Genomic DNA, 15,305 nt, shown 5'->3' with positions numbered 1-15,305 from the left:
TGTTGGTTGTGCTTCGGCTCTGCTCCGAGTCCTCCACACGGATGAATGTGGTTTGAGACACTGGTGAACATCTTATAAGAGCGGATAGACTCATAAATAACAGTTTCTATGTACAACCGGTAAATGCGTGTCACTTTGAATGAACCATGGTTAATTTTTCTCGTTCGAGCATTCAGCTTCAAGCTACTCCCACACTATACAAGCCCCACAGGAGTTACTTTTCTCTGTTTATGGAAATGACGTGTCTCATACAGGCGAATGATGTGTGTATGCAATTTCCCTCAAATCCCATCTAAAATATACTCTCACCGGCCACTTTATTAGGTACAGCTTGCTAGTACCAGGTTGCCTTCAGAACTGCCTTAATTCTTCATGGCAATGATTCAACAAGGTGCTGGACACATTCCTCAGAGATTTTGGTCCATATTGTAATGATAGCATCACGCAGTTTCTGCAGATTTATCAGCTGTTCATCGATGATGTGAATCTCTCGTTCCAGCATATCCCAAAGCTGCCCTACAGGACTGAGATCTGGTGACTGTGGAGGCCATTTGAGTATCGTGAACTCATTGTCATGTTCAAGAAACCAGAGGTTTGTGACATATAGGCGCACATTAACGCGCTCTTTAAATAAATAAATAAAATACTGCGCCATTGACTTTAGACCAGGTTCAGTTGGTCAATGGCTCAGTCTGTTTGAGTTCCTCAAAATAGCAACGCACCAACTATGCGCCTGAACATCTGCTTTTCAGACCAGCAACCCATGGGCGCACAAATGCCCGTTTAAACAACGTGGCGCAGGATGTGAAAATGATAACTGCGTCGGGCTGAAACTAGCAAAAAAAACCTTGCGGCGCGCCTGGCACTGCATTGCGCCGGGTGTATGATAGGGCCCATAGTTTTCCTACATCTTTTTAGTTTTACAAATCATCACATTAAGGCGAGACACTACAGGTGAATAGGGTCAAAGTTTTTAACTAGCAGATATCACCATGAAACTTTCCCAGTTGATTACCTACATTAAGATGAGAAAAAAATGTATTACAAGTTTTCTGTCATTTAATGTTTAAATGTGCAAATTAGGCAATATCTAATTAAATATGCGCTAATATGCATATATTTGAAAAAATCTGAGTATTGGATAAAGCCAGGTTAAAAATTATTTTTTCATTGTGTTCACATATTAGATGGGAAAAAGAGGGATTTATGGATATCTACTTTTGTTATCCTGTAAATCAGAATATACTGTCAATAGCCTTAAAAAAATGATTTTCGCCATGTTTTTTGGAATAAAATGTTATATAAATCAGGCTAGGAATAGTATATTTACAAATCCCTCTGTAAATGTCTTCATAATATAACTAGGTACAAGACTAGGAAAAAGTTTGGTGTATATCGGTGCTACTGAAGTGGAGATTTCGGAAAGAAAAGTCATTTTGAAAAAACGGGCTTTAAAGATTTATCATCAGCCAATGAGATTGCACATTCAGCCCTTTTACTTTCACGATTGGTTGCTGATAAAAAGGAAATGACCATATTTGGATCTGACAGCATTGTACAGGAGAGAGAGAGCTTTCTAATGGTGTATATGATGACAGAGATCGCGGAGCAGCATGTTGATTAAGAACGCCAACTTTTGTTGAATTTATGAGAAATCTACAGACGCAAACAGACAAAGTGTAGTAAAATAAAGACCTAAATGTGTATTTCGGACTTTTTTTCACCACAAGTCTGAAAGAAGACATGTTATTGAAGACAAATATCCAAAAATCTCAAAATTGACCAGTAAAAAAAAAAAATGACGTTTTTTGCCTGCCGTGTCTCGCCTTAAAAAAAAACATTAAAATGTGATGATATTCAGACCTTTGAAGTGCTGGAAAAAGTTTGAAGCATTCAAAGGCCTGTGTAAAGTGCTTGAATTTCAATCTCAAAAGGTGTACGAACCCTGAAATGAATATAAACATAAGACTACTTCTGCCACAATACCATGGTTACAGTTAGCGTTACTACATTAAATCCATGGTGAATGTTGGTGACTTGTTGATTGAAAACTTGTTCTTACCCTCAGGCTGGGTGGCTACTCTCAGAGGCGCTGAACTCTCTCCAGGGCCGTTTCTGTTGTGCGCCACCACACGGAAGGCATACGTGGAGTCTGGCATGAGGTTCTGGATGGTGACCTGCATCTCTCCTGGACGACTGGTGTTCACGATCCTCTCCCTGTACAGGATCAGAGGCGTCACATGAGACTGAAACAGGAGAGGACTGCTGATTTGGTGGTTTGAAGCTTCTCAGATTTTTCTGTAGTCAAAAGCAGCTCATACAGAACGGCGTTATAAATATGCATAAGAACAACATGCGACTTAAAATAATAGCAACAAATGAACAGAATACAATAATCAATAGCATCCATTATTAAAGGCTTCTCGGAGGGTGAAGGACACGAAAACATGCCTGGGTCACATTTCACTTCATAGTCAAAATGCAAATAAAATATTTATAACATTTTTAATATGATATTTTATTATAATTATTTATTTATTATTATTATTTAAAATATATATTATGTTTATTTATTTGGATGATCCATTTTTTGCATGCATGATATTGTTTAATGACAATTAAGCACAAAAATGATCCTAACCATAATGCATATGAATGTTTTACTTTTTTTGTAATTCTCATTAGAATCTCATTACTGTAAAGTTATTTTAAATAGATTCATTTAAATAATCATTAATTATGATGAATAAATACTTCACAAGATAAATACTAATACATGTAGATAGATGTGTCACATGATCTTTCAGAAATCATTCTAATATGATGGTTTGCTGCTCAAAAACACATTTCTGATTATTATCAATGTTGAAAACAGTTGTTGATATTTTTGTGGAAACATACATTTTTCAGGATTCTTTGATCAATAGAATGTTGAGAAGAAAAGTATTTATTTGAAATAAATCTTTTTGCAACATTACAAAAGTTTACTGTAACTTTTGATTCATTTCATGGATCCTTGCAGAATAAAAGTATAAAATGTGTGACCATCTTACTGAGCCCAAACTTTGATACAGTAGTAGTGTATATATAACAGATAAATGGCGTGCCTGTTAGTGCCCTCCAGGCTGTAGTACACTGAGTAGGTGACGTCTTCTCCGTGTGGTTCAGCGGGAACACGCCAGGTCAGTTTGATGAAGCGAGTGGACACCAGCGAGGCCACGACGTCCCGCGGGCCGGAGGGTTTGGGACCAGCGCCGACTCGGGACCCTGGCATTAGATGGTCAGTAGTGGCACGGGTCAGTGAGGTGGGAGGGGGGGAGGGCAGGGCTACATCTTTCAGTGTGTGAGTCAAAGCAGGAATAAAGGGTGGAGGGGGGGCGGATAGTGAAGTCACACAGAAATACAGGGAGGGAGGGATGGATGGACGGAGAGCAAAACACAGGAGAACACATAAAAAGAAAAACAAACAAAGAAAGAAAAACATAACACAATGGCTTTTCCATGACAGGAAATCAACCAAACAGTGAAATAAATCACAAAGAATCATGAAAAATGCAATTGTAATGGAAGAATGTCAGGCATGTAGTTGGAGAAAAACAGCTGAGGTGGAAAAAACGAGAATATTTTTCACTTTTATAATAGTTCAACAAAAAAATGTATATTGTTGTTTGCTGGAAATATGTCAAACGCCTGGCATGGCGAATTTTCTTGCAGTATATTTGATTGTCGGGAAGAAAAAGACTTTATGTGCATGGGTTTGGTTGTGAGTAAATGAATAAATACATATATTTTTGTGTGGACTATATCTTTAAGTGAAGTTTGTCTGAAGTCTGCAGAGCATCCACAGCTTATACTGACTTGAATTTTAGGCGACTTGATGTAACTGATGTCTTTATTCATTAGATTACATTAGATTAGATAATACTTTATTGTCAGACAAGACTGAAATGTTCCTTGCATCACTGTAAACCCTAACGCTCAAAATAATGAATTGGTTTGAGTAGGACAAACTTAAATTAGACTAATTAGTTCAGTCAAATTAACTTTTATGAGTATTAAGCACTTTCTTTTTCTTTCAAGTTCACAGAGCTGATATATTTTAAGTAAACTGAACTGTTTCGTTGTTTTATGAAATTATTTCTTTTAATTCAGATGAACTTAAGTTCAACTGAAACTGGGCTGGGGTTTCTATTTCCCAGCATGCTTTGCCGATGGCACTCGAAAGGGAGAGTAAAATGCTGAAATTAAGTGTAATATAATGGGGTTTTTTTGTGCAAGATTAATGTTAAGTGGGAGATTTAGTAGTGATTAATGTTTTGTAATGCTAATTTTGAAGAATTTTTGTTTATGTTGATTTTAGGAGAGTTACCGTCATGATGACAAGTGGTGCATGTGGCTTGGTTTGAGAGCATGTCAATGCTTTATATAGCAGCATTCATACAGCAAGTGCTAAACTATGCTATTGTTAGCATTTATTGAACTAGTTTGTTATAACCAGTTAAGTTTATAATAACAAAAATGTTCACATTGACATTTTCAAGTTAAATGTATGGATTAATGTTCTCAAACATTTCAAGTAAAATGTATAAGTACAAAATTAAAATCTGCAAGTTCTGCTTACTTAAACTTTGAATATTTGAAACTTAAATAGTTTGAGGCAACTGATTGTCTTAAATGTATTGAGTTTTGCCAACTTATTCGGGTTTACAGTTACAACAATAAACATCGACATACCCTTGACCCACACAAAACGCAATCGCAAACATGTCAGACATTACACTCAACCTTACACTCCTTTACTACGCTTATACAATTACATTCGCAGTCTCTTGAGCTATGAAAGAACAACCTCTGAGAGTTTAAAAGCAGCTTATAAAGGTTCTGAGAGATGTATTGTGTTGAGATGTGCTCTTCATGTCTTCTTCTGAACAGACTGATAATATACACTGATAGCAGCACTCATTAGCTTATAGCTTCCCCTAAATGACAAAATCCATTAGACGGAGAACAAATTAAACATTAGTTGTAGCAATTACAGTTTTCCACAAAGACAAGCCATCAATGTTCATCTGTCTAGCCTCAGGGAGAAAAAAATGATATCACTCAGCATTTATCTCTGGTTCAGCTTTTGTGTGTGCGTGACCATCTCTCTAGCTTTTCTTCTTCCTCTGGCAAACTTCATATTTAAACTATATAGCTACAGACAATCTATTCCCTAAACTGTATGTGACCCTGGACCACAAAACCAGGCACATGAGTCATTTCATTTCCGGCCTTGACCCTTACGCACAGAGATTGTTCCAGATTCTCTGAATCTTTGGATGATATTATGCACTGTAGATGATGATAACTTCAAACTCTTTGCAATTTTCCTCTGAGAAACTCCTTTCTGATATTGCTCCACTATTTTTCGCCACAGCATTGGGGGAATCGGTGATCCTCTGCCCATCTTGACTTCTGAGAGACACTGCCACTCTGAGAGGCTCTTTTTATACCCAATCATGTTGCCAATTGACCTAATAAGTTGCAAATTGGTCCTCCAGCTGTTCCTTATATGTACATTTAACTTTTCCAGCCTCTTATTGCTACCTGTCCCAACTTTTTTGGAATGTGTAGCTCTCATGAAATCCAAAATGAACCAATATTTGGCATGACATTTCAAAATGTCTCACTTTCAACATTTGATATGTTATCTATATTCTATTGTGAATAAAATATAAGTTTATGAGATTTGTAAATTATTCCATTCCTTTTTTACTCACAATTTGTACAGTGTCCCAACGTTTTCTGATTTGAGGTTGTATAATGATGTTTTACCCTCTTTTCATCCGTCTTTTTAGTTGATGTGGCCGTTTTAGATCATGTTTGATTTTCTCCATAGCGTTTTAAAGTGGAACATTCTCAATAGAATTTAAATGAGTTTTTATCATCAGCGTCAAAATAAGAGTGGCTCACGCCAATCTAATCACACTTTTGGAGTGACCGTGCCTACGGTGATTCACGCCACTCACGCAAAATTAAACTACGGATGCACGATATATCGGCCACTATATCGGTATCAGCCGATATACAGTATGTTCATTTATAATGTTATCTTTATCGGCCCGATAAGAAAATGTGGCCGATATATTAAAGCCGATAAATCATGGATTATTTCCTTCAGCTGAGACGCTTCAGATGCGCACTGTTCAACATGATGTTTTTGAAATGATTGAAATATGATTGGAATCACTTCAAAAAGAAAAATACAGTTCATATCGGCTACATAATATTATGAGAACATCATCATGATTGTGTGCTTGGGACATGGCTTTTAATTGTGAGACTTGTGTTTTTGTAATCAGGCTCTCAAATTATATCAAAATTTGGATTTAGATTTATCGGCCAGTATATCGGTTATCAGGCTTTCAAATATAACGAGTTATCGTATCGCCACATTTTTTATATCGGTGCATCCCTAAATTAAACAATAGGGATTTAGTCCTTTTGCACATAATTGGTCTGTTCAGTTCGTACGTCTTTCTAAAATCTCAGAACACGCCCTGTATATAATTAGCTTGATTGTATAATGATTTAATGTTTCGGTGTGAGCGCTCAGCGTACCGGCAACATGTGGGAAGTGCCGATACGCAAGAAAAAGTGAGGATACGCTACAGATTAACATGTCCAAGTGTTTGGACAACATACATTTGTCAACTAGGATGTTATCAGGATCATCAGCTTCAGCCGGTCTGATGATGAATGCAGTCATGTGACATACGGTGGTTAACAGCAGAAGATTAATACCGACTCTATTCATAGCAGAGAGCAATAGCTGGTGCCACTGGAACAGATGGTGACTTCGCTCATTAATGATACACACTGAGGCTAAGAAAAAAGGTCAAAAGGCCTTTGGTGTAAAATGAGTATTCTTAACTCCACTTTTGCTTTAAATCGATGTAATTCTGCGTTAAATAGTAAACGGTATTTCGAGAGTATGCAAATTAGTTTCTTGGTTGCTCAGAGCAATGATGACTATATACTAGGTCGCCAAGAATCATATTAATATCCTAAAGAGGTAATTGTACTACATGAGGACACCTCCATGTATTTATGATGTGGCCGTAGGAGAGAGTGCACTGCTAATAACCACTTATTGAGCTCCTTCTTTCATCTTACACAGACGGGTTAGACTGAAATGACCAATGGTACAGGAGACGTGACACAAAAACACTTCATCCATTGGCATTAAATCTAACACCTCTCTACTATTGATCTGAGGGAACATGGTATTACCGTGAGGTGTCTGGAAGGGGTTTTATGAGTGAAGACATAAAAAGCGGGTTATATCACTCTTTCATGCTAGGGTACATGTTCTTCACCAGCACTCATGTCCTGAGATCAGACAGGTTTGACTAATGCTGAAATGTGGAGCAGCTCCTGATCTATAGACACTTTAGGAGTGTTTGAGGAGGAGAAATGGGCAGCTAAATCACACAGATCTCTAGGGTTTTACTCTCTTATATTTCTATTATATCGCTATATGGCTTTTCTTATTAAAAAAAAGGTAATTGATAATTGATCTCACAATTCTGACTTTTTCTCACAACTGCGAGTTTTTATCTTACAATTCATATCCCACAAGTCTGTGAAAAAGTTGAAGAGCAAGATTTATATCCTGTAATTCTGACTTTATTTCTTCCAATTCCCTGTTTATAACTCACAATTCTGACTTTTTTTTAATTGCGAGTTTATATCTCGCAATTCAGACTTTATAACTCACAATTCTGACTTTATAACTCACAATTCTGACTTTATTTCTAATAATTCCAAGTTTATAACTCGCAATTATCTCAGTATTGAGATATAAACTCAGAATTTTGAGAAAAATACAGAATTTATATCTTGCAATTCTGACTTTATTTCTCATAATTCCAATTTTACAGCTCACAATTTTGAATTGTGTGATATTAACTCAGAAATGCGAGAAAAAGTTAACAATACTGAGATATAAACTCCCTATTAAAAAGGCAATTGCAACTTTTCATCTTACAATTATGTCCTCTCTTATTTAAAAAGTCATTGTAATTTATCTCACAATTCTGACTTTTTCACACAACTGTGAGTTTTTATCTTGCAATTCAGACTTTATTCTGTGAAAAAAAAAGTCAGAATTGCAGATATAAACTCACAATTGTGAGAAAAAAGTCAGAATTTATATACTGTAATTATGACTTTATTTCATCCAATTCCCAGTTTATAACTCATAATTCTGACTTTTTTAATTCTGACTTTATTTCTCGTAATTCCAAGTTCATAACTCTGAATTATCTCAGAATTGATATAAACCTTTTTAGAAAAAAGCCAGAATTTATATCTTGGAAATCTGAGGTTTTTTTCTCATCATTCCAATTATATAGCTCAATTCTAAATTGAGTGATATTAAAAGATTTTTTTTTTTTTCTAAAAAAAAAAAAACTTTTTGTGGAAAACTTTTTTTTTCTTAAAAAAAAAAAAAGATTATTATAATATTATTAAATTAAAAAGACAATTACAACTTTTCATCTCACAATTCTGACTTTTTTCTCAGAATTGTGAGATATAACTAAAAATTACAAGTTATAAAGTCCGAATTGAGAGATGTAAATCGCAATTATGATTAAAAAAAGTCTGAATTGTGAGATAAAAAGTCTCAATTACCTTTTTTATTTGTTATTCCATAGCAGAAACAAGCTTCCATTCACATTCATGTTTTTGTAGTTTACACGGAGACGATAACGGTATCGTTTTCAAAAATGTGCACTTTGAAACTCAGTTTTCAAAAGTCTGTGTTTTCAGCTTCCCAAAATGCCATGAAAATGAACGGCCGAAGCGCATAAAAAATTTCCGACCCCTTAAAAAGATCAGATCATTTTTTATTTTTTTTTAAATCAAAATAAAAACATTTATTAGATATTTCCTGATTTCCTGAATTCCTTTTCTAGGCAGTTCAATCCATTTTGTTGTAGCAAATAAACACAATGCAAGGGATTTTCTTTTTAATAAGCAGATATGATATTCAAGAAGCCAAGTACACAATAGTCCCATTTTTCATTGGAGATACAGCTGGCCCGCAGCGATTGTGCATCGGATCTGAAGCCTGAACCACTGCAGAGGCGACAGCAGTCTATCTCTTCAAAGTAAACATCATGAATATGAGAGGATGATGGATTAAAGGCCATCAACACCCCTGTTGAGATTAAACAGGTCTCTCACGTGATGCAGAGCAGCGTTTCGTCTCCTGAGACGTCTTGCTTCCATAGTCTAAAGAGATGAAAGCGCAGATCTAGGGGGGAGGAACGGGCACCTCGACGGGACGTCCCGCCCAGCTCCAAAGCACAGGATTACGGGTCTCAGCGTGAAGCTGGCAGGGGACATCCTATGTGTTCACTGGGAAGGCAGACGCCCATCTGGCACGTCATTACTGTATGTCTATACCCAGTTACACCAGCCCTCGGGGTCAGTAAAGCATCGGCCCCATTCCCTCCTGCACCTGCTAAACCTCCATCAAACTGCGCCAATCCCTCGCGCTCAAGTCCCGCAGCCAAATCTGTTATTCTCTGACATGCACTTCAGTCCCATTTGTCATGCTCAGTCCCAGTACCAAAAATATCACTGTGCTCCTTTGAGAAGCTTGGGCTCAGGCTGTTTGTAGGCTACAGCGATAGCTCTTTGTTTCAATGCCGAGCAAACATGAGATTTTTAAATCAAACTGAATCACTGGGAGTTCAGGATAAGAATTCATGCAGTACAAATTAGCATTTCACAATGTACATCAGTAAACCTACAGACCTTTTATATATCAGTTGTTGACACCACAGAGAACCCCAAAACTCACAAGTGATATTTGTTTTTTAGCCTTAAAGGGTTAGTTCACCCAAAAATTAAAATTCTGTCAGTAATTACTCGCCCTCATGTTGTTCAAACCCCGTGAGACTTTCGTTCATCTTCAGAACACAAATTAAGATATTTTTGATTAAATCTGAGAGCTGTCTCACTCCTCCATAGACTTCTCTGTTACTGAAACTTGCCGGCCCAGAAAGTTCGTAAAGACAATGTTTAAAATAGTCCAAGTGACTACAATGGCTCAACCTGGTGAATATGATGGCACAGAAAATTAATATAGATTATTTTCACCCAATAATTATTGCAATGGTTTAAGTCGCTCTTTCTTTCACATTTTATAGTCATAGTTTAACCTGTAATAATTTTAATAATGGATTTTCAGATTCATGATTGAAAGTTTGTGTCTGGGATAAGTATTCAACAATAAGTCTGCATGTAGCCATTTTAAAAGTAGTTTAAAAGAATTCAAATCAGTGTGATTTATAAGTTATTTTAATAAAAAATCAACCGCTGGGAAATATAGAAGTGTCTGAAGTTGAAGAAACTTGATTCAGTAATCTAGTATCGCATTTCAAACACGGTCAATCTGGTGCGTCATAAAAACTGGTTTCTTTTTTATTTGGGTGAAATTACATTTCTTCATTCTCAAGCAGAATAATTCCTTGGAGTTAAGCAACAGCTACAGGCTTCGCAACGTCAACTAAATCACATTAATATTCCGACCATTGAGTGATGAATCTTATAAACAAAGCAGAGATGTTGGAAAGCAGCTTGAGGGCTCTTTCTGAGGCCATAAATAAGCCAAGCGTATTTGCTCTGCTGTCTGGCACACAGGCCTAGTTAAAGTGTCACATGAACACAGTGAGAGGCCTCAGCGGAGACATACTGTTTATGTTTTATGGTTCCACAGGCTCCTCAGCTGAGATATAAACACAAATATGGCCCAAATCAGCATTGTATGCTCTCAGATCCATCACCTTTTTCTACGCTCAGACTCACATTGTATCTTCATCTACCATTTATCTACACACATACCTGGAACTGGAGGCCACTTGCAAGGTCCAGTAACAACTATAGTCAAGCATCCATCAGACCCCATGAGGGACATCTACAGTGTGTCCAAGCTCTCGTCCGACCTTTCTTCACTCCATCACTTCTACACACACACACACAACCTGCAGATTACCAGCACTCAGAAAAATGCAGCTCTGTCTAGAAACAGATGCTGGGAAATTAGTTTTTGCGGGGCGTTTGTGCCATACAAGGTTTTTTTGGAAGAGAAAGAAAAAACGGAATGAAAAATTTAGGATTTTTTCAGTTGCCATGAATCCTTAATAATAATAATAAGTCCCTGCCAGGAAAAACAGGCATTCACATGCAAATATGGAATTAAAATGAATCTGGGGAAAGTAAACAAGCTCAAACTGTCAGGTCACGTCCTGATCTCATACCAGCTATACACGTCTTTTAATGCTTGTGGCGACCCACATTTCTACTCATTGTGCTGCACGAAGTCTTCACAAATATTCAAATGGATGAGTTTGTCAATTACAATGTAGTTTCCATGATGAAGGAATGCTTGGAAATACTATGGAAGTCATCAACTGTTTGATTACCAACATCCTTCAAAATATCTTCCTTATCAGAAGAAGAAAGAAATTCATACAGGGTTGGAATGACTTGGGTGAGTAAATGATGACAGAGTTTTCAGAATTTTTTGGGTGAACTATTCCTTTAAAAACTGAATGTCTATAAACTTATTTTAACTTGAGCGCCGCATTTTTTAGAACGCCGCTTTTATGGGTGGTCGCCATGATAGGGTGTTGCAATGTGGTTGGTTGCTAAGGCTTCCTAAATAGTCTTTTAGTACATTGTTGCTAAGGTGTAATGGGTGGTTGCCAGGGTGTTGCTATGCAGTTGCTAGGGTGTTCCAATTAGTCTTTAGCACATTGTTCTGTTGTTGCAAGGGTTATATGGGTGGTTTCCATGCCAGGGTGTTGCAATGCGGTTTCTAAGGCATACTTATTAATCTTTAGTGCTTTGTTGTTAAGGTGTAATGGGTGGTCACCAGGGTGTTGCTATGAAGTTGCAAGGGTTTTCGGAGTAATCTTTAGCACATTGTTTTGTTGTTGCAAGGGTTCTATGGGTGGTTTCCATGCCAGGGTGTTGTAATGTGGTTTCTAAGGCATTCTTATTAATCTTTAGTGTATTGTTCTTAAGGTGTTATGGGTGGTCACCAGGGTGTTGCTATACAGTTGCTATGGTTTTCAGAGTAGTCTTTAGCACATTGTTCTGTTGTTGCAAGGGTGTTATGGATGGTTTCCATGCCAGGGTGTTGCAATGTGGTTTCTAAGGTGTTCTTAATAAAATGTAGTGCATTGTTGCTAAGGTGTTCTGGGTGGTCACCAGGGTGTTGCTACACAGTTGCTAGGGTGTTCAGAGTAGTATTTAGCACATTGTTCTGTTGTTGCAAGGTTTTTATGAGTGGTTGCCATGCCAGTGTGTGTCTTTAATACCTTGTTAAGAGGTTGCTAGGGTGTTATGGGTAGTCAACAGGGTGTTGCTATGCAGTTGCTAAGGCATTCCAAGCAGTCTTTAGCACATTGTTACAGTTACAATGGTGTTATGAATAGTTGCCATTGTGTTGCTGTGCAACTACAATGTTCCGAATAGTCTTTAGAGCGGTTGCTAAGGTGTAATGGGTGGTTGCTAGGATGTTATGAGGTCTCTTTCAGTTGTCATTCATAATTTTTTTTTATTTTTACCACAGATTAAAATAACTTTTCTGTGCTTTCTGAGAAAATCTGAGCAAATCTACATAAACATCTCTGCAACTACAGTTGTGCTTAAGACAATCACAGCATGTCAAATCTAGAGCTAAGGGGAAAAAACAATTCAGCATTACCCTAATGAGTATGGGAGCATTTATTCCCTTACAAAAAAAATTATAATGAGCAAGTTTCACAGACTGTGCCACAAACTCCCTGTCTGTAACTTAATAAACTCAGCAATCAGCTCTAACAATAAGTGAAGATAAGCAACCGTGTTTTCCTATTCACCATGTGCTAGTCCAGATGGCAGCGAGAAGTGAGGCTTCAAAAAAGCCTCCAATCAGACCCGTCTAGCAGCTTTAACTAGAACACGCTGAGAAGCCTGCCAAAATAAAGTGTTTATAGGCCATTTTCATACAAGAGGAGCAAAGACTGCATCAAAGGCCCATAGAGAATACATAGAGACACAGGCTTCAACTCAGAAAGATACTCTTTTCACAGAAACAGAGTGACAATCTGACAACAAATCTGTGCATTCAGTGTTACTCTCATGGTTGGATTCAAATTTGTAGAGTTGCTTGCTAAGGCAATCATCACTATTTCTATTGCTCATACGAAAGGACAGGGAGTTGAACAAAGCCCTGTATTATTAACTACAATGTGTTGTCCTTCACAGTTATGAATGTACAGGAATAATATCTCAAATATCATGCTATACGGTTTTGCCTGGCAGACCTAGGGACCAGAATATCACAGAGACTTCGGCGGTTGGTAAATAATATCCCAGCAACCATCCAGAACATGATTGCATCCTCACATTTTACATTAAACTCCGGTTCTGGCACACACATGGCCGTGAGCGCACACACACACACACACACACACACACACACACTGAACAGGTGGCACTGCCAGAGAGGAAGCTGCAGCAGATGGCATCATGCACCTGACTTACACCAACACTACATTCAACCACTATACTTTCAATTAGATACATATTAAAGAAAGATCATCTACATGGACAAATCCTTCAGTTTCCCTGAGATGTTTAGGCCTTTTTTTTTTTTTAACAAAATACTAAAATAGTTGAGATATTGTTGTAAAACTAAATGGACCACTATTTAATGGTGCTCCGATTGATCGGGCGCCGATCGTTATCAGCCGATAATAGCTTTATATAATCAGTGGTCTCTATAAAGATCGATGATGACGCAAAACTCGCAAGACAATTTTTTCTATGCGCAGCTAAAATTGCTTCACTATATTCACCGGTCTGGCAGTTCTACCAGGTGTCTGAAAAGGACAATAAATCTGCAACATCTTTGTGGAGAGCGGAGACATCGTACTGACAGCAACCCTTCAGCAATTACAGCAACAAACTAGATCTGTGTGATTTTAGTGCATTTCTCTCCTTCACAGCAGTGCGCTATCATTCCTCCCTAAAAGCCCAAGTTTAACGTCCAAATCTGTGATTGTCGTAAAATGCAGTCTACTGTTGCTAAACTGCTGTGCTTGATAATAAAAAGAGTTATTAAAACTGCATTAAGTAATACGCAAGCGACTTTCTGTGCGTGCGCTCCGAGACAGAGTGGAACAAGGACAAGCAACGTGAACTTTGGCGTCTAAACGGTTAAATACACACAGAAATATGTAAAAATACCCGGCTTTGTGAGTATTCGCTTAAACACCATTGGTTATGCCTTAAGGTGAGACACTACAGGTGAAAAGGGTAAAATTTTAATTGTTGATTACTTACACAATATAAAAAAAAATTTATTACAAGTTTTAGAAATGTGTATGTTTAATTATGCAAATTAGGCATTATCTCATTAAATATGCCTATTTTTAGCCTATTTTTTTTATTAAAATGTCACATAAATCAGGCCAGGAATGATTTATTAACAAATCCCTCTGAAAATATCTTCAGAATACTGCTAAGTGTATAACTGGAGAGTTTGGTGTACACAGGTGCTACATAGGCTGAGATGTTTATACTGGAGAATGACAAAAAACTCATTTTGAGAAAACGGCAGTTAAAGATTTAAATAGCTTTAAATGAGAAATCGTCGTTAGCTTTAAATCCCCCTTTGGACATTCACGATTGGTTACTGATAGAAAGGAAATGCCCATATTTGGGTTACATAGCGTTGTGCAGGAGACTCAGAGCTTTACAGGGATACCGGTCATGACAGACTTCAGTGAACAGACGGAGCTCGGCGTGTCGCGTTGGAACAATAACTTCCTGGTAAATTCGGGAGAAACTTACTGCCGCAAGTAAACAAAATGTAATAAAATAAACATCTTAATGTATATTTTCAACGTTTTCTTTATAGCAGCTTGAAAGAACACATATTAAAGGAGTAAACTAGCCCAAAATCTCAAAACTGACCACTGCATGAAAAATCGATGTTTTGCCTGCCGTGTCTCACCTTAAGTGAACATAAACAGCTGGGAAATAAGCTGTGTGTGTATCAGTGTATTGGATCCGTGCATTTGCTCTTAAAGTGACAGCAGCCTAATATTCCCGATGCCGTCTGTGTCATTAATGTTAATCAAACAACTTAAGATAAAGAGAAATCACTCACTGCTCTTTAGTAGATTGATTAATCTATATTTAATTTATAAAGTGAAGACTATGCACTTGTTTTACATTTGATTACTTTCTGTTGA

The 15,305-nt window shown here is 37.3% G+C and overlaps 2 protein-coding genes across 5 annotated transcripts in view; both read right to left on the bottom strand.

Annotated features, from left to right (window-relative positions):
• The window catches only part of LOC308687271 (apoptosis regulator BAX), a 423,052-nt gene that overhangs the window by 260,306 nt on the left and 147,441 nt on the right, over nucleotides 1-15,305 (bottom strand). The gene's annotated exons all lie outside the window — the stretch shown is intronic.
• neo1a (neogenin 1a) overlaps nucleotides 1-15,305 on the bottom strand; it is a 172,593-nt gene that overhangs the window by 33,924 nt on the left and 123,364 nt on the right. For 3 of the 4 annotated variants that reach the window (XM_081359651.1, XM_081359654.1, XM_081359653.1), the window contains exons 8-9: nucleotides 3,108-3,333; nucleotides 2,063-2,217 (exon numbers count right to left, since the gene is read on the bottom strand). In XM_081359651.1, the coding sequence (XP_081215777.1) occupies nucleotides 2,063-2,217; nucleotides 3,108-3,333 (381 nt within the window). The remainder of the gene's footprint in view (nucleotides 1-2,062; nucleotides 2,218-3,107; nucleotides 3,334-15,305) is intronic. The other variant, XM_081359652.1, reaches the window with a different exon arrangement.

The sequence above is a fragment of the Scardinius erythrophthalmus genome (genome assembly GCF_964197995.2).
Source record: "Scardinius erythrophthalmus genome assembly, chromosome: 2".
NCBI lineage: Eukaryota > Metazoa > Chordata > Actinopteri > Cypriniformes > Leuciscidae > Scardinius > Scardinius erythrophthalmus.
This window is presented reverse-complemented; position numbering and strand designations above follow the sequence as displayed.